General features: G+C 37.8%; 1 protein-coding gene across 5 annotated transcripts; it reads left to right on the top strand.

Annotated features, from left to right (window-relative positions):
• Positions 1-538: 538 nt before the first annotated feature.
• LOC119786942 (prostaglandin D2 receptor 2-like) lies at positions 539-23,995 on the top strand. Of its 5 annotated transcripts, XM_038290534.1 has the most exons (5): positions 539-977; positions 5,640-5,818; positions 5,921-5,984; positions 6,106-8,120; positions 8,202-11,270. In XM_038290534.1, the coding sequence occupies exons 1-5, from the start codon at positions 722-724 to the stop codon at positions 9,798-9,800; spliced, it is 4,113 nt and encodes a 1,370-aa protein (XP_038146462.1). In that variant the 5' UTR covers positions 539-721; the 3' UTR covers positions 9,801-11,270. The 5 variants fall into 5 exon arrangements, with proteins under 5 accessions (XP_038146462.1, XP_038146467.1, XP_038146464.1 ...); XM_038290539.1 differs by lacking the exons at positions 5,640-5,818; positions 5,921-5,984; positions 6,106-8,120; positions 8,202-11,270 and adding an exon at positions 21,927-22,066; XM_038290536.1 differs by lacking the exons at positions 539-977; positions 5,640-5,818; positions 5,921-5,984; positions 6,106-8,120; positions 8,202-11,270 and adding exons at positions 17,196-17,539; positions 21,927-23,995.
• Positions 23,996-25,044: the final 1,049 nt, after the last annotated feature.

Genomic DNA, 25,044 nt, shown 5'->3' with positions numbered 1-25,044 from the left:
CAGTCAGAAAAACCCAAACCTACAGTTCAACACACGGCAAATTCCAAACCTCTAGAGAATCAAAAAATTGATGAAGACTCACTTATTGTTAAAAAGACAAATTTTGTTCTTTTCATGGTAGAAGTAATTAATTGTACTGCACAGACAACAAAAAAAACGGAAAAAATCAAAATAATAGTGAAGGCTGCAGAAAAATATCTGGACATTAAAGATTTGAACTGGGAGATGGTTGGAAGTATGATGGGAGGACCGATGGGACCATCAGAAACTGGCAGAGTTAAGATGACCTAGAGTAAATTAAAAATTATATGGGCAAATGTGATTTAGTATTATGTTGGTTTAAGTTACACAGGTTTTTTTTTTTTTTTTTTTTTTTTTTTTTTTTTTTTTTTTTTTTTTTTTTTTTGGGGGGGGGGGGGGGGGGGGTGAATCGTTTTCTGTTTTCTTGCTTTACTCCATATCAGTTGGTGGCGGTAATGCACAATTCACAAGTCTGCCAACCGCCATAAAACCCCATAAGAAGAAGAAGAAGAAGAGTTCGTGACCGGATATTAGCTCAAGAAAAATCGTCATTTGGTGTGCGTCACACAAAGCAGAGAAGACGTCCTGTCCGTGGGAAGAAGCCATATTGGGTTAGCCGCTAATACCTTGTGTGAAATGCTTTCATTTTGAGAAGTGAGCTCTTCTAGAGATAAACGGGAGAAATTCGGCTTATATCAAGATGTCGGCGGACGACTTTCAGTCAAAGTATGCCTCCGTTATGGAGAGCATGTTAAAGAGCGCCATTGCAGAGACCACCAAACTTTTTGAAAACATGGTGGACGAGCTGAAGGCAGAAATATCTAAAATCAAGAAGGAAAACGAGGACCTGAAAACAAAATGTTTTCAGTATGAGACCGCCAAGGCTGCACCGTCGGCTCAAAGAGGAGGCGAAGCTGGCAATGCCTCTGAGAAATGCGACACGGCTGTTCAGTGTGGTGAGTGGCTATCCGTATTTTATTAAATAGAATTAGAAATAAGCACCGGTTCTCTGTTTTTCTGAGTTGTTGACAGTTTGTAATACACCTTAACAGCATTTAACATTTTTCTGTTCGCTCAGTTAATGGCTGTTGCGTAACATGTAGGCCAGGCTTAGGGCGGGATACGTAAAGCGAGGGAAACCATACTGAGGTCCTCCGGTGTAAGTAACGGTTGGGATCAGCAACGGCTTTGGACTTCTATGGCGGATTACACCAAATATGTCCTCCAAATGTCACACTTTAAATAATTATTTTTGATCTCTTTGCACTAGCGAACCAGATCACAATTATTTGGGAAATGGTGCATTTAACGCTGCTCATTTTCCTTTTAATTTTTTAAGAGTAATATTGCCAGTAATAACACGGCACTGCATAGAGCAGCTTGGTGGACATTCTGTACTCACTCTTACCCAACTAACGTTTAAAGGTTTACTACTAGACCGACCTAGAATCAATACAAATTAAAAAAAAAATGTTATTTGTGCAGAATAGTTATTAATTGCATGATTGAGTTTTCTCTAAATTTTTCTTCTATTCATCTAAGAGCGTGGAACGTTAATTTGATCTGTGTGTATCTGATTGACTCGTGGTGCTTTATTAATTAAAATATTTTGAAGGAATAACTTAGAAGTGTCTATAAAGCTTATTCGGCACAAGTTTAATTAGCGGTACAATTTTAAATATATTTGCTTCTATTCCAGTTCACACAGATTTTGTTTTCTGCATGCTCCCGTCAATACTTCCTCCTTTCTTGTCAAGAACAGACTCTGTACGGACGTTCTTGTGTCACTACCATTGCCGCCAATCCTGCTATGAGAAAGCTTGTTTCCTGTGCTGGAAAAGGAGTAGTTCCAGTTATGTATTGGGGCAAAAGTAATCAAAGGTTGTTTTTTTTGTTAAAGGTCGAAAACCAACTTTTAATCGAGTTAGCCACAGGGTCTATAAATCTGATCTAACAAAGAAAATTGGGATTGAGTAAGGTAGGGCAATTGGATTGGGGCAATCGACGACGGTATCACCCATTCAACAAGCCTTTTCTATTTTTTGGGGGGGGGTCTGCAGGTTTAGAGGCAGCCCATAGGGAAAAAAATGCTGTTTTTTATGGTACACACAGACTCCCTCTAGCTGCAGCTTTTTTTCCCAGTGCCACTCTGCAGCAGCGATTTATCTACTTGAACTTGAGACAGAAAGCAGGAACCAATCCAAGCAAGAGACTTGTCATTAAAAAAATAAAATTATGCAACCAAACAGCCAAAGAGAGGCCTTTTTTGTGTGGGTGTCAGAGGTCACTCTGTCTGTTATGGGTTTGACTTGCACACTAATATGAAATTGCACAACAGCAAAAAAAGTAAAACAGGAAAATTCTCTTTTCAGGTGAAGCTGGCCGCTTTCCATAAAAAAAAAGAAAAAACTGTATTTCATTCTGAACATTCAAATGAAGAACTGGAAAAAAGGAAACTATTCCCACATTTTTTTGAAAAGGAGATGAGCATCGTGGATTTTTGACAAAATGACTGTAGCTATAATTCAATTCAGTTTATTTATATAGTGCCAATTCACATCACAAGTCATCTCAAGGCACTTTACAGTTCAGCCAGATCATACAGTCCAATTGATTCTATAAATGCATCTTCCTACACCACCTGCTTTATTTTGGTATGGCCATGGGCTATACAGCAGCTATAGGTCCTGTATTAAACTGATACTGGAAACGCATTTGGTCAGCCTGCTTTGGGTATAACTAGAATGATTTAAAGGCACATAGTGTAATTTTTGTCCGCTAGACCTGTAACCTTTATGTCTAGCGCCCCTAGTAGCTTTTGTTTGAAGCCTGCTAGCCTTTATTGCCTGTATTTTAGCTTCAGCTAGACATAAAAATATGACTATATACTAGAAGCAAAGTGTTAACTTACCAGTCTAATAATAAATGTAAGAAAAGATCAGTTTTACATCCAGCTTCTTCATTCTGCCTGCACCAACGATTAAACTAAGCTTGACTCTCGTTTTTTCCTCGCTCACGATCCTTTTCACCTTTTCTCTTTTCAGCATCCTCAGAAGATTTCGATTTATTTCCTTGCCTCAGCCGTGGCCAGTGGTCGAGCAGGCGTAGCAAAATATAGTAACGCAAAAGCCTCAACTCTGTGACTATAAAGCAATACATTCTTCCAGGTCACTTGACCTGGCCTACCATGGTGCATCTTCTCCCAAATTACATAGGCAGTATTTAGACGGCTTTTCTCTATGAAGCTTTGAACTCAATGCTAATCCAGACATTTTGAATTGGGAAACGTCTTCAAACTTGGAAAATATAGTCCAGTGGTTGGTTTTTAACTTTTTTTGGAATGGCTGAGAAACTTCACCAGCTTAAAGCCAATCACGTTTTCTCTCCTAATTTAGTCAGGAGAGTTTTATCATACGTTTGTGCAGATTTACAAAGTTGAAAAGAGCTGGACCTTTCTTTGAAATCATGACATAGTAACTAATCAGGGACATGTAAGTGATTTTTTTTTTCACTTAAAATGGAATACGGAGGTAATGTTAACAAAAGTAGGGATAAGGAATGGTCTCAAGATGTCTTTAGGTGGCTTAAAAAAGGACCTTTTAATTTAGTCCTGGACGGATTTAATTGTCTTCACTTACCTCCAGCACAGATCCCGCTCCGTCACTGCCCACTGCTTAGCATCAATGCTTTCCGTAGGGATAGATTTACATGGAAATGCCGCAGAATCCGATGGTCAACCAGACGCAGCTGTAAATCAACCAAAACGGCCTTTTCATTGAGGACTCGTTTAGCATTAGTGTTAGATATTAAGTTTCACCTGTGCTTTTATTGTGAAATGTCAGATCTGGGAGGCTGTTGATTAACTAAATATTAAACAATAATTCCAGCCACTAAATAAGGTAAAGATGCCCACTTTTATATTCAATGCCAGCACAGGAATGACATTTGATGTTTTGCAGATACTTGTAATTGATAGTTTCGATGGTAGATTTATCCGCACAAACGGAGTAGCGCTGAAAAATATTTTCTCTTCTCTCTCAAATCTTTTTCTTCTCTCAGATTTAATGCTTCTTGCACAGATATTTTCTCCTCTCGCTTGCCTCCTTCTCTTCGCGCACAAACTGCGCTCTGCTCAAGTCTCAGATGCGCTCGCAAAACCGTAGGCTCTGCTTGCGGACTTTTTTTGCTCTCTCTGATTGGATCGGATCGTCGCCTAGCAACCTTTCCAGCCAATAGAACGACAGCCTCGGAAAGGGTGCTTAGACTTAGACTTAGACTTAGACTTCTTTATTTGTCATTTTGTATGCACAGGGTGCATACAGAACGAAATTGCGTTACATACAGCTTATGAACGTTGCATTGATATTTCAAATGGCACGAGTTATAGAAAAATACAAAAAGTGCAGCAGTGGTCAAAGTGTGAACAGTGCAGAGGATAAGAGACAGTGTGCAAGTTGCAGTGGTTCAGTGCAAAATGGCATTTGTGCAAAAAATGCGTTATTGAAAAATACAATGAGATGAACAATTTAAAGGGCTAAAAGTTAAAAGTTCAGCAGCATTTGATGCCCGATAATGTGCGCTTGTCTAGCTTCACACAGATGAATGTCATCCAATTTAACCTGGGTCCAGTGTGTAAATACTGCATCTGAAATGCTACCGATTTACCTCCCAATCATTCACATACACCAGACCTTATCCGTACTCACATTCGCAGCATTGCACAGACTTCTTTTAACAAATATTTAACAGAACTTGATATCAGTAAAAACGCATTTTGTGTTGTATTGGCATAGACAAAAGCTGCACAAACAGCCACTCCGTATTTACTGTAAAGATGGGATCAAAATGAGGAGGAATCCCATGACGTTATGCACAGCTCCTACTTGTTAGAATGTTTTATACTTTATCTTCACCTGCTCCCAGTTGTGCTCATGCCCAGTGGGATTGAACCTACATAGAATACATTGATCCACTACCATTTAAGTAGTAAAGTAGTTTGCCCCCATAATGTTGTTGTGGTTACAACAGACATTGGTGGGTCATTTTGATATGTATTAGTTTTTCTTAATATGTGTTTCTGATATCTGGAAATTTCCTCATCAAAGTGTATATGTCAAACAAAATGACATTTTTTATATCTAGAATAAGTCTGCTGGATGTTTAGAAATTAATTTCAGATCTCTATTTTCCTTCTGTTTAAAAAGCGTATTAGGTCTAATTTAAAGTCTGAACAACTGTTGCGTTTCCTCCATCCTGCTTAAGTTTTTTTCCATCGTGCTTAATGCAGGTATTTTTTTCACATGGGGCCGTCGTGGTTATATTCTTTCTTGTACAAACTAAAGAAGTTATTTTTTTTTCATCACTTAATGCAACATTCAAGTCTTTAACATAAGTATCTCTAAGATATAATGTCGGAATTAATGTAATTAGAAAATGTTAAAGTCTGAGGTATTGATTGTTTTACATCAGTCTACAAAAAAGCAATTGTGACTTTAAAAGCCAGTGTTATATGTTAACTTTATCAAACTTGTCCAAATGTTCATATTCATCTCTTGAGTTTAAAATGTATGGATTTTTGCTGATAAACACTTGTTTTGCTTCATTCTTTTAATTTGCAGATCTTGTTCCTTTCCGGACAGTTGTGGTGGAGCAATGTCAGCCATTAATACCCACAGGGCCAGTAAGGCAAAGTCAGGAATACGGCTATGGGTATAAAGACCACAGTTTACAGGAGCACGACTACGTCTGTTTTCAAGACATACCTACTCCGATGGAATTGGTAGCTGTTAAAAAAGAGGTGCGTTGAAAACTTAATTTCATGAAATAATTCCCTTATTTTTTTTATTGTAAATGTATTACTTGTTACCTTGCTTCAACAAGCTCTGATGCTCCTCTACAGTCTGAACTAAAGCGAGAAGATGATACTGATTTCGCTTGTAAAGAAGTTGTGGATGGTGAAAAAGGTGAGATGGGGATTTTAGATGGGGAAGGGGTGTCTCCAGATGTTAATTCTATAAATCCCTATTTTTTAACTTTGTTATAACGTTTCAATAATTTTCCCCCCTTTGTCTTTCATTGGGCCAGGTTCACGTGGGGCTTCTGATGGTCAAGATAAAATTGGAGCACAATGCATAAGCGACACTTCAACTGAACACATTACAGTACCTCAAGAAAATACAAGCCCAGAGGTTTTACAGTTATTCAGTTTAGACACTGGTAATTCACAGATAGCCCAGAAGCAATCCACTGAAATGCAGTGTTCCTTGGTTATTTCACTTAAAGATGCTCTGAGGGATGATTTAAAGGAAGAGTCTGAAATGATAGAAGTTTCAAAACCTAGTAGCTCCGGATGCAAGCAAATGTTTCTTCAAGTATGTAACATAGAGAGTGCAACTACACCTAATAGGAAAACTGCTTTAGATTCTGCATCAGTCGGCGCAGAAATGGCAGGTGATGAATTAACTAATAAAGTCTCAGAAAGTGGAGCCAGTTCACAGCCAGTGTCATCATCAGGTCGCAGAAGAGGACGACCTCCAAAAAAATCAAACAAAGAATGTGACAAAGGTTCAAAACATATGGACTTAACGGATTCATCAGCAGAAAAAAAATCACCAGATCCATCACCTCCTTTGGTGATGCAGACTTCTCACATCATCAATTCATCAATCAAAGAGAGTAAAAATACTCCCTTGAAAGGCAAAAACATAGATGTTGAATATTTGAAAAGCAGTTTATTCTCTAGAGAGCAGCCTGCACTTCAAGATAATGATCCTGGGAAGAAAAAATCTGCAACTGTTGATAAAACACCTAAAAACGCTAACGGGTCATCAGATATACCACCACCAGCTACTTCGGGTTTGCTTAAAGCTGACGAGACCTCTGTCAGCCTTCAGGATGCCTTGTTGCTTGTTGAAGCAATGAATCAGCCAAGTGTGGAAAAGAGCATTCCCCCATTAAAGGTCCCATCACAGCCTAAGGTGATGTCTGGATCTGCTTCATCTGTGGGTTCCCTTAAAACTTCTGAGACCACAATATCGAAATATGCTGCTACTGTTAAATCTTTTCTCTTGTCAAATCAAACCCCAGTCGTACCTGTCATTTTGACAGACAGACCTCCAGATAAACAGGCAGATGTTGAAAAATGTAACGCGCTGCAACCATCACATTTATCTACACAGCTGAAGAGTAGTGCCTCATCAGCTGCTTCAACTCAGGCTGACGTAAAGTCTCTTCCACTTTCTCGGAATTTGCCTGTACCTAATAAGGTACCTCGTAAAATCATTATTCTCCCAAGACCTTCTCACACATCTGATAATGCCAAAGCATTGTCTCAAACCATTTGCTCTGCAGTTAAGTCTGCCACTCTGAAAAAAAGTAATCTACCTCTTTCATCTACAGCAGCAAATATATTGCCTTGTGAAACACCCGCGCTTTCCCCAGTTCCACAAAAAACTGTTTTCTCCAGAGAGGATCCTGACACTCCTTCACAGTTTTACGGCATCCAAAATGATCATCAGTATGTGCTTCCCCAACCAATAACTATTGTTTCAAAACAGTTGTCATCTGGTTTCTCCAAAGAACCTGGGCCTATAGCTCTTACAGCACAGGAGAACAACAACGAACCAGCAGTTCCTGTTCCCCCAGACACTTCAAATCAGTGGATATCTGACACACAAGAATTAACCTTATACCTTTCAGATGATGAAACATCTGAAAAGCTAAATTCAACAGACAATCCTAATTCTTCTGGGGAAATTACCTCTACTGCTGAAAGTATGATTCCTGGACAAAAGTATTTAGTTTCGGTCAGATTAACCCGCCTCCCATTATCCATTTCAACCAAAGAGTCAGTCTTAATCTCAGAGCTTTTATCAAAAGGTATCATCCAAGAAAAGCCATCCACTGCTCATCTCTTAGAAGAGGAACCTGTTGATGTTGATCTTCAGTCACCAGGGCCCACCACTCCCGGTCGACTAACTCCTGATTTGGAGCTACACAAAGATGCTAACGTAATACAGAAGGATACAGGTGATCCTCAAGCTCGGATGGATAACGTTCAGTTCCTGGCCAATCTCTCTGTGTCACCCTTGGAAAATGAGGTAAAGCACAAAGTTGCATAAAAGTAGTAAACCTTTTTTTCAGTAAATATTTTCTAAATTCATGTTTTCTTCTATTTACAGTCTAAAGTTAATGAAAATTCAAACTCCAAAGACACCAAATCCGTTGTCTCACGACCGCAAAGTCATCTACACGCTCATTCTGGAGCAAAAGAAAGTTCATCTAAAAAAGCAATGGAAACTGAAAGGAAGACGGACAACACAACCAAGAAAAAATGGCTCATTGATCAAGACTCAACTGAAGAGCAAGAACAAACAGTTATTGGTGATTCTCTAAATAAGATATCTGGTACTCATGAATCACGACTTGGAGGTGAACCAGACAATTCTACAATCTCTGGAGCTACAAATGACGCAAGAGATGTAGGTTTTAAGATGCCCAGATCTGGTAGACAGGGTGCTGGATCAGAAAATATAAATGATTCTACCTCTAATAGTTCATTGAGTCCTAAGATGTGTACCAAAGTAGTTTCAAGCCCTGAAAAAGCTAATTCTTCTGAAGATGACAGTGGCTCAACAACTGAAATGTGTGCCACCCCAAGTTGCTCTACATCTAAATCTAAGCCCAGAATGAAATCGATAAAAAGAAAATCCTATTTTTGTAGTCCTAGGGATGATACAGAAAGTTCAGAGGGATCCATTACTGAAACGACTGAGAGTGAACCTGAATTCCCCAGTCCCAAGCAGTTTAAATCGGCAGAGAATAGCAGGACCCTAATCGCTGGTGAATCAACCCCGAAGAAACAAAAATGTGTTTGTCCTGGTCAGAAAAAAGCCCACAAATATGTAAATGACAAGGGGAACTCAAAGAGTAAAAGGGTTGGGAAGAAAAGAGGTAGCTATAAAAAAAGGGAATTTAAGTTACCAGTGATTCAGTCAGGGGTTGCGAAGAAGTGGCAAGCTAAAGTATGGTATCCTCCAACACTACCACCCAATGAAAAGCCCATAACGGAAATAATACGACCACCACCTCCGAAAGCCGAATATAGAATTCCTGATATACCTTTCAGAGCTCCACCAGTTGTATCACCTTTACAGCCGTTGGCTGTCATCGGCAGGCATTTGTTAAGGAACCAGTGCGGAGAATGCGGTCGCGTTTTTAGCAACAGCAATGCCCTGGAAAGCCACGTCAGCCTCCATAAAGTGTATCGGCCTTACTCATGCAAACTCTGTGGGAAGTACTTCCCAGATTCACCGAGTTTTAAACGTCATGGCCGGGTACATCGTAACGGCAGGATTCACGTCTGCCAGCAGTGTGGAAAGGGCTTTGTTTACCGTTTCGGTCTTAGCAAGCACATCCAGTTGGTCCATAGCAGAATAAGACCTTTTATCTGCCAGGTGTGTGGCAATGGCTTTTACACAAAGCGTGATGTAGAAGTCCACATACGGATTCACACTGGAGAGAAACCTTTCCAATGCCACATCTGTGAAAGGAGATTTACACGGAAAGTTGAGTTGAACGTCCATTTGCGGTGGCACAATGGAGAAAAGAGACACTGGTGTCAATATTGTGGAAAAGGATTTTTGGATTATAATAATTTAAAAAGACACAGATATATCCACACTGGGGAGAGACCATATTCCTGCCCCCACTGCCCAAAGAAATTCAATCAGACCGGTCACCTCAAAAAGCATGTTAGAAATTTGCATAAGAGTGAATAGGAATAATTTAAAAACTGGGTATTTTCCTCAGTAAAGAGATGTTTTTAGTTGCTTTAAGCAGCACATCTGTAAATATTTAATTTTTTTTCCTTTCTGATTCCTATTTCTGTTTAAAATTAGTAGAGACTATGGCAAACGGTGTCTACAAAGTTTACAAAATTTAGGGAATGGCTTTATTCCCCTCTAATAAAGAATTCATTATTTATGAATGTGAGGGATCAGGGAAAATGGGTGGTTGCAGGTATAGAATGCGACTATAGATGCACTGCCAATCCCTAAACTTCCAATAGAATTTGCACAAAATAGATGCAACTTAAAAAAGTTTTTTTTTTTTTTTTTTTTTGTGGAATTCAAATGTTTTTCTCTGTTTGCAATGAGGGGGGAAATCTTAAGATAAATGTAAGCCAAGCTGCTTTCCTTTTTTTATTTTGAGGAATAATTGGTTCTTTGCATTTTTTGCTATCTAGGAATAAGCTACCAGATTTGTGCTTAACCATAATTCTGCATATCAAACTCTGTTAAAGGTGATGACGCAGGAAAATTATCCGAAAAATGTGTCTAATGTAAAGTAAATTGCCATGAAATCTGCACGTTGAAGCTCTGTGCCATTCTGATCTTAAGTTCTTAGGTGATACGATTTGTCCCGTTAAAAAAATATATATATTGGACAATTTTGAACAGGAATCTAGATTGACATTGGAATTTTGACCAGAATATATTCTTTATGCAAGCTTTTTGTAATTTAGAAAATTTTAATATTGCAGTTTTCATTGACCAAAGTTTTTTTAGACATAGTTTTGTTTGAGAGCAGTTATTCCACATATGTAAGCATTTACTAATGAACTTATATAGGAGCTGTGGAATTAAATTGCTTTGTTTACCTTCTAGTAACCCTGCCTTTGGCTGGAATATAAAGGTCTTGTAATGATCTTTATTGACAAGATGTTTACACAGAAAGTATGTTTTTATTTTGACATAAAAGGATTATCTTTATGTTTTAATTTTATTGTCAATGTCATTTTATTTTTTGGTTAAATATTTTTTTTTTTTTTTATCTAGCATTGCTTTAGTGCAGGCATCTGCTGCAGGTTTTGGAGGCTTCCTTTCTCCAGCACAGCTGATTTTCATTGACTGATTAACAGACTTTTGTTGAACTACACTCATCAGAATCAGCTGTGCTAAAGCAGGGGAACCTCTACCTGCAGGGGACCGACTTAGGGCATGCCTGCTTTAGTTTGCAGTGATTTATTTTAAAAAGCTCTGGAAATGCTGTTTAATGCCTATCTTGGTTGCATTTTAAAAGCAATACGTGGATTATTTTATCCTGCAATGTTAAAAAAGGGGAACATCACAGGCTCTAAATATGTAACTTATTGAATTCATTTGTACATATTGTAAATTATCCAATTTGTCATTTTCAGATTGATATTTTGTTGATTTAACAATAAATGATGTAAAAAAAAAAAAAAATCTTTTTGGGTGTATGTTGAAATTCATAAGCATCTATTTATGGTATTAGGGATTTTGACCCAGTATGAGCTGTGAAATGGCTTTAGAAAGCATATGAGGTGTTTGGGACAAGACTAATGATAAAACCCGAGGGAAGCCAAAACTTACCATTGGTACTTTAGGTCAGGCATCTCCGTCCTCGAGGGCCGCTGTCTTGCAGGTTTTAGAGGTTTCCTTGCTTCAGCACAGGTGATTTAAATTGACAGCTGATTAACAGGCTTTTGGTCTACTGCAATCATTATAATCAGCTGTGCCAAAGCAGGTAAACCTCTAAAACCTGCAGGACAGCGGGTCTCGAGGACCGAGGTTGGGGATGCCTGCTTTAGGTGATCCCAGAATATGCTGAAGACTTGTGCTGGACCTCATAACCCATTGGCCTCACATGTTTAAGACAGGCGGCGGGGGACTACCTTAGTTTTCCCGAGCTTGTGTTTTACATTTCTTTTTAATTTTGGTTTAGAGAACTTGATAACATGTGACTTCCAAACCTTGACAAGGCAACACTAGGGATATGGACTTAAAACATTGGAATTTGTGCCTTTCTGTATTTTGAAGCATAAATGGAACCCAAACCTTTAAAAATAAATAATTTCTTACATTGAGATCAATAACGTTCAATTTCTCCCACACATTGGGGCTGCTCAGTGGTGCAGTGGGTAGCACCGCTGCCTTGCAGACTGTCCCGGAGGCATTCTGCATGGAGTTTGCATGTTCTCCCTGAGCATGTGTGCATTCTCTCTGGGTACTCTGGTTTCCTCCACCAGTCCAAAAACATGACTGTTTGGTTAATTGGCTTCTCTAAATTCTCCTTAGGTGTGAGTGTGTGTGTGTGAATGGTTGTTTGTCTCTGTGTTGCCCTGCGATGGACTGGCGACCTGTCCAGGATGAACCCGCCTCTCGCCCGTAGACAGCTGGAGATAAACACCGGCACCCCTCGCGACCCCACTCAGGATAAAGCGTGTCAGAAAATGGATGATCTCACATTGGAAATATTTACATCTGCATTTTACCCATCCCCTTTTGCAATTGGGAGTTCAGGGTCTTGCTCAGAGACCCAGAGTGGCAGTCTGTGGGAGTCGGCTCGAACTCAGGATTCCAAGCTCAACCTGTAGGCTGCAGCTCTCCATATTGATATAAAAATTATCTGCAAAATACATCACAGCTCCTCTAGGGCGGGAAGTCGTAAATCTCTCCTTCCTTTACATGAAGGAGATATGTCTGAACATTCAAAGAATCACTTGGATGTGTATTTTTTGTAACATACTGCTGTCATTTTGCACATCTCTGATGTTGCTGCTATTTTCACATGTCCATCCATAACTGTAAAATGTCCATAGCTGTATATGCATTATTATTCTCCAGATGCACAGTATTTATATTGTAAAAATACTTTACAGTACAGTATTTCTTTTTTTTAACTCTTCACTATGTTATTCTTTTACACTTTTCTAAGGTCCACATTTGTGTGACCACTTTTGCTATAATCTTTTGCTGCTGTAATACCACACAAAGGGATGTTCTATTCTATTGTATGTAAATTTGGACTCCATGTTTTATAATTCCGCTAAAACTTAAAGGAACCTTTTAAAATGTGTTCTTTTGTGACAGAGGTTTAAACAAGACCTGTTTTGACCTACTTTCCAATATGCTGTAGTCCTAATATTTAGTAATATTTAGGCCATGGGGATTTATTTAATTGAAGGTGCTGTTTCAGGATTTAAAACATGTAATGGATGTTATAATGCTATCTAAATAAGGTGGAGGCACATGCTTTAAGTTAGCAGTTTTACACATGAGTTAAACTCAGAAAACGGAAATATGTCTCCCACCTTATATTGGTTCTAAATTATTACCATCTAAGTATGCTGATGAAGATTCTCAGTCATCCAGGTCATAGTCATCCTGTAAAAGTTTTAAAAAACAACCCACATCTAAGTATTTGCTAAATTCTTTAACCAAAGAAATCCAAAATGCAAAGCCACACAGGCAGCGACAGAGTTGTTTCAGGGATACTGAACAAATGATTAAGTAGCAGCATTTTTGCCACTTTGCCATCCTTAAACACAGCTACCATTTGCTATATGTGAACAGCAGGTGGGGTTGTAAGCTTTGGCAATGGAGGTATTAAGAGCACGTTGGGTAAAAGTTCCATAGCTTTCATACAAGGAAATGAAGGAAAGTTAGGTTGAGAACTTTCACCGGAAAACTCTGTTTTTAAACCAAAAATGCTCTGCAAAAAATCTATAGGGGAATAAAATGCCACCACACACTTTGGTGGAATAAATTCTGGCAATGGTTAAATATAGACAAATTAAATCTTTACATACAGTTGGCCTATTTCGCCATTAACCATAGAAGACACACATTTGAGTGATCATTTTACGTGCTCTTTTAGTAATATATTTTTTAAATTGATAAACTTCATTACAGAGAAAACTCTAAACAGAAACCATAACTTTAAAAATTAAAATAAAAGGTGATACTTCAAGTTCACTATGAGAATTAAAGGAAACAAATAGCTAATTAAAAGATAAAATGAGCCAATAAGGCTCAAAGAGAAGATTTTTATTAAGAGCTTAACAACTTAAAAAAAAATGAAAGGTACAAAAATTATATTGTATACTCCCCTTCTTTAATTACTGCTGCTAGTGGCACAAAGTACTGCAGGATATCTTGCTGTACAAAGGTCTTCCCCTTCGATAATCCCAGGGAATGTTTAAAAACACTACTGCAGGAATGCCCTTGAAATTTAAATCTCATTTGGAAACTTTTGACGGGCCTGGACATGTACTGACTTAAGCAGTGGAACGAGACTGACATTACAGGATTTTAGTCCCTCTGGGTGTAGTGGGTTACAGATGGAGCTCTTTGTAACGTTTGGCTCAGCTCTCTGCAGGTCATTCATCAGGTCCCTTCATGTAGACTTTTACTCATCGTTCTCACAATCATTTCTACTTCAGAGGATGAGATCTTGCCTGGGGGCCCAGATCGAGCAAGATTATACCTGGTGCAGGTCTACAATATTCTTCCTGGTGTCCCTTTGCAGTTCTTTGGTCTTAGCATTAATACAGTTAATGAGTGGAGGACAGAAGAGCTTCTTAAAGGATTACTGATCTGTGAGGGTCAGGCATCTCGCTTGTTCATCGGTAAATAAAAACGTATATTCCACCATTATCTATTAATGAATTTATAAAAATCATGGGTGATTTCCTGGATTTTTTTTGTTTTTCAATTTCTCTTTCATAGTTAAAGCGTACGTACATTTGATGAAATAACAGACCTGTCTCATCTTTCTAAGTAGGAGAACTTGCACAATCAGTGGCTGACACACATACAGGCATTTGGATGCCTCACACAATGCAGAGCCTCATTTTGACCCGTTTTAAGGACATCGTATCAAAGTTGGATCAGCCTGTAGTATGTTTTCCACTCCATCGATTCCCCCATTGGTTAATACATTTGATTTTTATTGATGATTTTGTTTTCATCACATTCAACTCTGAACATACTTCATTCACATCTAGGATGTGTTATGTTAGTGTGCTTTTTATTTTTTTGAGCAGTGTATATTTTTTTTCTGCTTTTTATTGTCATTACATTGTCAAAAGTACAGAGCAACAAAATTCACTTTCTGCATTTAACCCATCCCCTTGGGGAGCAGTGGGCTGCCATTGTGTGGCACCCGGGGAGCAGTGTGGGGTTTAAGGGTCTCTGGATTCCAAGCGCAATGCCCTAACCACTTGGCCACACTCCGCCATTCCCCCCCAATTTGGTATGCACATCAGCAGGCTGGACTGTTTCCTGGCACAATATATTTTAATTTGTTCTGCTTATCCTCCTCCTCTTCTTTCATAACGTTCCCCTCAATCTCCACTACTATGACTAGTATAACGCTGTCCTGCTTCAACACCTCCAAGAATTGATTGACACTACCTTTAAGCTACAAATAACACTAACATCAACAATAATAAACAATATGAATTTATTTGTATTTTTCCTAAATTGGTAGCAGTAGTTATATATTGTAGAAATGCTTGTGAAATGGTTATTCATTAATCCGATTAATCAAGTATACACAACTGTGTACCCTCGATAAAGGTTAATTTTGTACTCTGTAATTTTCTTTCTTTCTTTCTCTCTCTTTTTTTCTCTCTCTGTCTCTCTACAAATATGCATGCAGCCGATAGAAACTGGGCCATCAATCCATTGCTGCGGGAAATATAGATTTTTTTTTACAATCCTTAACTTCTAGTCCCAAAAGTTTTGTGCACCTACAATCTCCTCTTCCTTGCCGCTCTTTTATTTTTCTAACTAGCACAGCTAGTGTTAGCACTTTGCTGAGATCAAACACCCACCAACCCAGGCAGTGCAGTGCAGATGTGCTGATCCAAATAGCAAAATATTGCATTACAGTTTGTTCTTACAGTGCTGAAACAGTACAATACCTGGCAGTTCACCATCTTTCTGTTGTCATGGAGATTCAAACAAGACGATAACTTTGAGGACATAAATTTAACTTAACACCCAATATAACATAAATAAAAACAGATGCAATCACAAAGAGATAGTCACCTGTCAGTGGTGCAATTAATGCAATGTGATTTAAATTATCTGCAACTGTGGACTTGTTACAATACTGTGGCTACCATAGAAGTGATGTGATATTGTTCCATCAAGCTGTGGCTTATGGAGAGGAGAGAATTAGGGACATCTGCTGCTTATTTTCAAGATTATCAGTTGATATAACAGGCACTGGTTGATATTCCTTTCTTAAATTTTATTTCTCAATAAAACGCTGAACAATAAAAACAAATGTATACATTCTGAGCTCCTAGTGTTTATAGATGCACTGTATTTTTCAAACAGACTTATCCTTAATGGTGTTTGAACCTGGAGAGACTCACAAGGAGAAAAGGATGTAATTAGAGAATTTATTGACATAAATTAATATTCATTTATTTGCGCTCAGGAAGTAGAGCTGAGCATTGCAGATGATGATAGATTGGGCACCTATATGAGACTGGAGATCTCTTACACCTTGTCCCACTGGTGGAGGAATGGATGATGAAGGAGAAAGAAATTGAATGGAGTAGAAGGTAGACCTGGGTGGTTTTTTTTTTTTAAGAGTCTTGGATGCCAATAGCTGCTTAGGAGGCTTAGAGAACAGAAATTTGGCAGAGATAGATCAGGAGGATGTGGCATTGTTGTAGTTTAAGGTAAATTTTATTTCTATTTTATTTTATTTTGAATATTGTCCTAAACACCTTGTGTATCATTAAGATTGTGTTTGTGTTGGCACGTGTGACTACCTGCTTTTATCGTGTTTTATCTTTCATTTATTTTATTCTGCTTTTACCATCCTTCTTTTTAATTGTTTAATTCCTGTAAAGCACTTTGAATATTCTTTCTGCAGAATTGTGCTATTGAAATAAACTTGACTTGCCATCACAGCACCATAAAATAGAAAAACTTTAAATATATTTAAAATCAACATGCTGTCTTGACTAAAGACACAAATCCTTTTAGTCTGACTTTTAAAGCACTTATAGAGAACAACAATTTTATTTGAAAGGAGGAAAAATGTATTTTCATTACCTAGAGTCGAGCTTTGGATCCTTTAAGTCTAAGAGGTATACTTATAGGAAATCCATTGAGGAAGAAATTTTGTGAAAGTCTTACATGCCATAGCATTGCTTTACTATATAAGTCGTGATAAATTCAAATTGCATCCTCAATGACATTTACGGAGACAGGAAAACTATTTTTTCTGAGAACACTTGTCAGTCTGATGGATGAAATTTCTTTAAAACAGAACTGCAACTGTCAGCTGCATCAAGTTCAGACAAGCCCTCTATGTTAGGATTTTCAGTGGCACAGGACAGACATTAGGACAACACAGAACGGCTATTATAACTCAGTTATTTACCTTTTTACACAGTTTTGCATGTTCTCTTTCCTCTGCCTCTCCCCCAATGCTGCCCGCATTGAAATATCAGTCTAATTTGCATCTGTGAGGCTTCTAGCACTTTTTTGAAGTGATCAGTTTCCTCTGGGTGGAGACAACTGAGGTATGTGCATCTGTGTGTGAATCAGAGGGTGTCTCCAACACAAAGAGCAACAGCAACAGACAGAAGTGGAGAGATGAGACCGTTGGGAATGAAAAGAAAAAGAAGAAATCGCACAAGAGGATTTAATGAACAAATGAATTTTTCCGTTTAACCAACAGCCTGGTGAGTGTCAAGTTACATAAAAGAGAGGAACGTTTGATAGAGTGGTTGCAACTTTAAATACAGCTGTTGGTATAAATCTAATAATGTAGTGTAACAGTCATCTACGAGATCTCTTCCTCTGTCATTAAATGTTTTAGTAAATGTGTATACTTTTGTATTTCAGCATTTACCGTTTTAAAACAGCTGAGTGAAAAGTACTCATTCTTAAGTTAAAATATGATACCTGTGTAAAAATGACTCTAGAAACTAGAAAAGTAAAATAAATTAATTGCCTTAAATTGTAATTCTTAATAAGGCTTTGCTATACACAACAAATTGATTGTTTCCCTATTTTGCCCACTGTGTCTGTAAAAGAGAACAGGGGAAGTGCAGACTTAATCTATATCAAAATTGCAGACAATATAATATAGATTGAACTGCATAAGCAGTTAAATACGTTTAGGTTCTCGCAGCTGTAAGACAGCTATATGCAAAACAATGATGGCTTCTCATTTTTTCAGGAAAGCAAGGAGCTGCTGCTCAGAGAGCCAAATTCAGAATTACTCAGATGTAAATGAGTCAAGCAAAAAAAGATAGATAAATTAGATAGATTTCATTTCTTTATGCAACAAGGTCCAAATGTGCCTAGTAAAATGAATCCTGCTTTGTACACCTTTGATTTCCTTGTTTATTTATTCCAGCTCTCAGGCTGAAATAGTAAAATTAAATATAAATCTTTTGCTATTACAGATTTTCACAAGATCAAGAAGTCACATCTGCTCCCATTTAATCTATTTACTCAAGTCGTTTGTCAGTTGCAGACATTGAGCTGTTTGTGATGTATGGGGCGATATACTGGTAACAGTGGTAAGCAGTCCAAAGGGGATGTGACTCAGCAGGGAACATGGTTGAGGGGAATATTCAGGAAATACCACATATCAAATATTAAAAATTGAATAGAATCACAGAAGTGTTAGTGTGTGTCATCCTGTTTATTGGTCGAATCTTTAATTTACCCCATGATTATTCATATGCCTTGCAGGTTTGAATTTAAAGCTCTGTCTCCATCTGTCTCAGTTTTTGTGTCTTTGGGGAAGACGCTCATCGCCTGCTGTTGGCGGTTAGAGACTCTGGTGGTGCTGATGTATGGCAGCCTAGCTTCTATCAGTTTTCTACACGGAAGCTGTGGCTACAGTGCAGCTTACCACCTTCAGCGTTCGAATATGCTTTGAGGTCCTGCTATATAAGGCCAATTTGCATTTAAAAGATATAGCTATGCATTTTTAATCAAAACTATAGTTTTTTAAGTGATATATCCACAGAACATATAGAGTGGTGTATATAATAAGTCTAGATTTTAGTGAAAATAATAAAATAGTATGCAAACAATTAATTTATGATTGTCGACAGATTTAAAATATATAAATACTTAATTCTGGTTATGATGCAAACATCAACACCAAAGAACTGCACCAATAGGAATAGTAGACAAAGCTTTAGTATGCTGGTGTTAATTTAAGGAAGCAAAGGGGCTCAGAAGGCTTGCAGAGGTTGACACTTATTTTCTAGTTGGTTAAGTAAATAATTGGTTTGGTTAGCATTAGCAGACCTTGCAATTTCCTGGCAAACAATACACAGGAGTGGCAGAGCTAGAGTTCACCACTTGCTGGCTGGGAGGAGTTAAACTTATAGGTATCACCTTCAGTTATTTCCTTTTATCCAAGAAGCTTGTTGCAATAGAAAATCTGTCATCTTATTGAAACAAAGCATTTTAAAGAAAAAGCATGCTGTTTCCTTTTTTTATATAAAAAGACTAAGCTGTAAAACCACATTTATACCCTCATTGATAATCACTGGAACAGCTTTAGTGGCATTGCAGCACTGGGAAACGTTCAGTAACTACTGTTCATCTTTTTTATATCCCTCTTTCAACTGGAATTTAATCATTTAGCTTTGGTAATAACTTCAAAATCTTTTAGGTAAAAAAAAAAAAAAAAAGACTCTGTTCTCATCTGTGAATGCAATGTCTAAACAGGTTAAACGGGATAGAATCTACTTGCTACCGGCTGGCCAGTGACCTCAGTCACAACAAAGATGGCCACCAATGATAAGGACACATTGACAGGGATGCTCAGCTGTCTGCCAAACTCCACAACAGAAACTCACTGCATCGGGAGCGCTCATTCAGCATGATGAGCATATTCAGTGGCCATCTAATTTTCAACCTTACAAATGTGTAAATTATGTTTGACTTTTGTTTTAAGGTGAAAGCGGCTGAAACCTCAATGTTCAGTTAGTACGTTACAACGGAAAATGACACTTATTGTTCTCTTGTTAAACCTGATCATTTCAACTTATCGAGATTATTTTCTATGAAAATAATCAACTCTGTTTAAAGTGAATTCATATGAACATTAATCAATTTCCTGGAAATTAAATGGCTGGCATCATTTCCAGAGGTCTGACAAAAATACCCACTCTGACTAACTCATCTCTAGAGGCTCTGGCTTAAAACCAATCTTCCTGAGAACATTACTGGAACCAGCTGTCTGCTCAATGATAAAATACATTTTTCCTTCTAGATAGACCCACAATAATAGATCATAAGGATAAAATGTGATAAATGAAGCACTGGGTGCCACCTAAACTTCAAACAAACTGTGGCAGAGATTTTAAGAGATTTTCATTCAATCAATCAGGTTAAGGTTAAGGCACTTTAAATTGAGCTCAGTCAGTCATCATTTGCTTGCTGTCGGCTTCAAACATTACACCAATTGTAATATATATATTTGCACATTGGCCCTTTGAAAGACCCTTAACCCCTGATTGGTCCCCGGGTGCCGCACAGTGGCAGCCCCTGCTCCCCAAGGGGATGTAGAGATACATTTATCCAGTGTGAGATTAATTAAGTTCAATTAGTAAGGATTTTTGACTTGTTAGGTAAAAAATTACTATTTACATAAATACACGACTGAAGAAAATAAAAGGGATAATACATACTGTAGACTTTGACCATGGCATGTTAACACATCCAACGTGTTATTCCCTTTCTACTTGCCATATTTGTTGCTCAATAGATGGAATGTGGATAAACAACATTTACAGGCTTTAACACGATGCAAGTGTCAAATTCAGGAAATAAACACAAAAGACCGTAAGCGATTTATAAATGACTTAATATATATATTTATATATATATATTATTTTTAGATTGAAATCCTTTAAGTAAAATGCTTTTCTGTGTTCTATTGCAAACAACTGTTAAATCTGTTGGTTAAAGAGCTAAAGAAGGCCTTCAGTCTCCTCCAATGGTAATCTAAACCTTACTGACTGTTGTTGAAAACAAGTCAGAGCAGAACACTGAATGGTTCTACTTCAAATAATACTGTTGCTAACAGCTGCAGGATTTGTTTGCTTATTTAAGATCTTTTAATGTCTGCTTAATTAGACTAATAAATTTTGTTTTCCTTTTTTATGATAGCTATGAAGGGTTTTAATATGTCATTAGAATTACAAACAGAGTATGGTATGAACACTATTTGTTTAGAAAAAGCTTACTTTTTTTTACAAGCATTACTCGCTTATCTAATCAGCTCTTTCTGAGGTTGTTAATCCTAAAACAAATTGCTGCAGCAATTTAGAACATGGTTCTCTCATTTACAGGGCATTGAACTGGAAACCAATGAGATTTTTTTAAGCTATCTTAACTCAAGTCAGAAGAAAGATTTTGGTTTGAATTATTGTTTTTACTTTAACTTAATTTTACTTCTGACAGAAATAAAACGTAATGTTTTTCGATGCTCCAGTAGCACTCCCAACATGGATCTAATAGAGAATCTTTGGCAGGGGCTAAAGATAAGGGAGGCTATCAACCTTCAAAGATCATAAAATACCAGTTGGAACATAGATAAAGCTGGGTGTGATCGTTGGACTGTTAAAATTGTAATGAAATACTTGTTGTTATGTAAACTTATTGTTTGTAAATTACCACAATATGTGGATTTTTTAAAATATATTTTGGTTTCATTAAAATGTCAAAGTGATCAGTGATACAGAGCATTTTATATGACGTATTGGTAATATTTAAACAAAGCTAGCCATTGATGTAGTTCATTACTTTTTAATAATACTACACTGAAAACATTTTTATATTGGCCGATCCTACCATTTGTATAGTAATCTTTTTGGAACTGGCTCAACGGGAAAATGTTAATTGGGGTTAATTGAACACAGGAAAAAGTTAAGTACCTCAAATAACATTTTCCTGATGAGCCAATTATAATATTCACATGTAAAAGATTACTATACAAATGTAAGGTTAAGCCAATGTTTACATTTTTCATTGTATAAAATATTTTAATATGTTATTAATAAATCTCACTTTCTTATGCCTATTTGTTTTTTTCAGCCCTCTGACATTCAACATGGTTTCAAACTCCAGTGTCTCTGAGGAGCCCTTCTGCCCACTGCTCCAACTGATGAGAGAAGACAACTCCAACAACAACACACGGGTCAATCTGGTTGTTGTTTGCATCCATGGCATTTTCTCCTGCCTGGGGATTTTAGAAAATGCCCTGATCATTTGGGTTTTGGGTTTTCGCCTCAGGCGTCGGACCGTGGCCTCCGTCTGGATGCTCAACCTGGCCATGTCTGATTTCCTGGCCACCCTGACTCTCCCACTCTTCACCTTCTACCTTAACTCCCGCCACAGCTGGGAGATTGGACTTCCACTCTGTATAGCGCAATCTTCCATCTTTTTCCTCAACATGTTTGTTTCAGCCTTTTTGCTGGCAGCCATTTCTCTGGACCGCCTGCTCCTTGTGGCCAAGCCAGTGTGGAGTCAGAATCACAGGTCGGTGGCAGGAGCTTGGAAGGTGTGTGCATTGGGCTGGCTGTGGGCAGCATTAAATACTCTGCCTTACTCTGTGTTTCGTTCAGTGATTCCGAAGACTGATGGGAGAAATTTATGCTATCATAATTTTGCTTTGTTTTTATCCACTGAAGACTCATTGGAGACAGACTGCAAAGTGAGGCAGGAGACAACAGCTATTTCCAAGTTACTGTTAGCATTCCTGCTCCCTCTAGTGGTGATTGTAGGGAGCTACATCAAGATAGCACTCAGGCTCAGAAGCAGAGAAAGGAGACGAAAGCAAAGTACCTGCAGACTGACTGATACAGTGACTTTGCCAGCCTGCGATGGACATCCACAAATGTTTAAAACCAACGGCATCAAACCTTTGAACACTGGTTTAACATTTAAGTCAAATGTAAACAGCTTGTCCCCTGTCATCCCCAGTCCATCATTTCAGAGCCAGCTTTCTCCGAGTTTTACAAAAATGGTAACGTCTGTGATTGCAGTGTTTGGACTGTGCTGGGCTCCATATCACATCTTTTGTATCTTAGAACTGAAAGCCCAGGAAAACATGAAAATTCTCAAACTGGTTGAAGTTGGCCTTCCCCTGACAGCAACGTTAGCATTTTTGAATCCAGTTTTGAACCCTGTTCTGTATGTCTTCAGCTGCCCCCACTTTTGTGTGAGAATAAGACAGAGTCTGGGGGCGGTGTTTGATGGACTTGTGGAGGAGGGAGGGGGGTTACTGATGGCTCCAGCCAAGAGCTTGCGAGCTCACATCAGGAGGAGGAGTAGTCGAGATGTTAGCTTTGCAACACCGGGGTCACCAAAGTCTTCAACTCCTTCCAGTCACTCTCCCAGCGCCCAGCCGTTCCTGCCATTAAATCTGCTGTCTCAAGGCCTTAGAGACAGGCAAACAGAACAAGAGTTGAAAAACGGTGCATCACAGGGTTCTTTCTAAATTGTATTTAATTATGTGCATAATCCCATGACTCTCATTAAGGCTGAATTCTGTTTTGCCCATTGGCTTTTGTATTTACCTCTCAAGTAGGTGTACGTTCTCTTAGAGGTATAGTGTAGGATGTTCTTTTTCCAGGTAGATCATCAAAATAAGTGGTTCTTCTAATTGTCAATTATTATAGTGCTATGTTTACGTAAGGCCGTCCTATGTGTTCGTCGCCATTTTCACTTACCGGTGGCGAGTCTGACATAGTGAAAAATTGCAAATCTTCTTTTGGAGAGTAAGCCTTTATTAGCGATGCAAACAGCGACTTTTAAACACAGCGTGCACAAGGAGAAATGGGCCTGTCCATGCTCTCACATATGTTTAATAGGCGTTCCTTCTTGGGAGCAGGTGTAGAGTTATGCATGTGCATTTGTTTTTAATTGGAGAGGGTAATTCTTTTCAAAAATTCCCGAAGATCCTCCACTATAGCTTTAATGAGAAGAGCATCCAAATTATTTCTAAATTAAAAAATAAATCATTCAGCCTTTAAAAGCAAGACCTTTTTAGGGATTCTGTACAACTTTTTTTTTTTTCTTTTCTTGGTTGACGTGTTTTAGTTGTTTCATAATGGCCATCAGATCCTCTGGAGATGATTTCACAGACAGAATTCCTCATAAAATGAAGAAAATGAAGAGCATCGTGGACAATGGGGTGTCTTCGGTGAAACAGTTTTCCATATCTGGTGCAAGACACACTTTGACAGATCTTCCTTGGCTAGAAATATCAACATATATAAGAACTCCTTGAAGAAAGGCTGAGTTACTTTAATATGTAATTTTCCTTCACGATTAATAAAGTATTTTCTAATTTAAATCAATTTAATTGCATTGTCTAGTTGTCCTTTTCGTAAAGTAAGCATAAAGAATAACATTTCAATTTGAAATGTTTTAAAATCTTTAGCCGTTATCCTCTTATAACTGTTATCCTATTGCAATATAGGAAAGCCTTTTTGTATGTGTATGTTCTCCTGAATAAAGAAAGGCCTTTAATTTGATTTAGGAAAAAATAGTAAGCTATAATAATTATAACTTCAGCTGCTGGGTTTGTTAAAGTGCTTCAAATGTGATAATGGGTTTTTATTCAAGTTGCATCAATTGGCATTAGTGGTATATCCACACCACCTGCATTGCATGATATTTGACGTGATTTTGTGACTGCTGTCTTCTTGTTAAGATGTGTTGATTGAAGCATTCAATTTGATTTATCAGAAACCAATCTCAGTTCTTAAAACTGCTCAAAAGACTAATTTAATGTACGCTGCTGGATCTTCTTTTCAGCAATTATCGATACTAGAACTGTTAAAGTGGTCTTTCAAACCCAACTAAGTATTATCTGTCTAAAACTTACCGTAAAGCAAGATGAAGCGATGGTAAGTGAAAGTATACTACAGAAAGTGTCAAGTCATCTTGTTGATATTTTTATTTGATATATATTTTTCTACCACTTTGTTGTACTTTCTTCTCTATGTTTCTATATAATGAATAATAAACCACAGCCCAAAAACAAATAATTTTATGAGTATGTGATAATTACTGAAAAAGCCTACATAGAAAAAAAAAACATTCTACTTCGTTTTAGGTCAACAACTGGATATTTGTCCGTTTGAATTCAGCATGTAATGCCTCCTGAAAAAAAAAAACTTAATGTAAGTAGATTAAACTGGGATTA

Source organism: Cyprinodon tularosa, unplaced genomic scaffold (assembly GCF_016077235.1).
Source record: "Cyprinodon tularosa strain WSP-4 unplaced genomic scaffold, ASM1607723v1 ctg283, whole genome shotgun sequence".
Lineage (NCBI taxonomy): Eukaryota > Metazoa > Chordata > Actinopteri > Cyprinodontiformes > Cyprinodontidae > Cyprinodon > Cyprinodon tularosa.
Note: the sequence above shows the minus strand (reverse complement) of the source record. Positions and strands in the feature narration are given on the sequence as shown.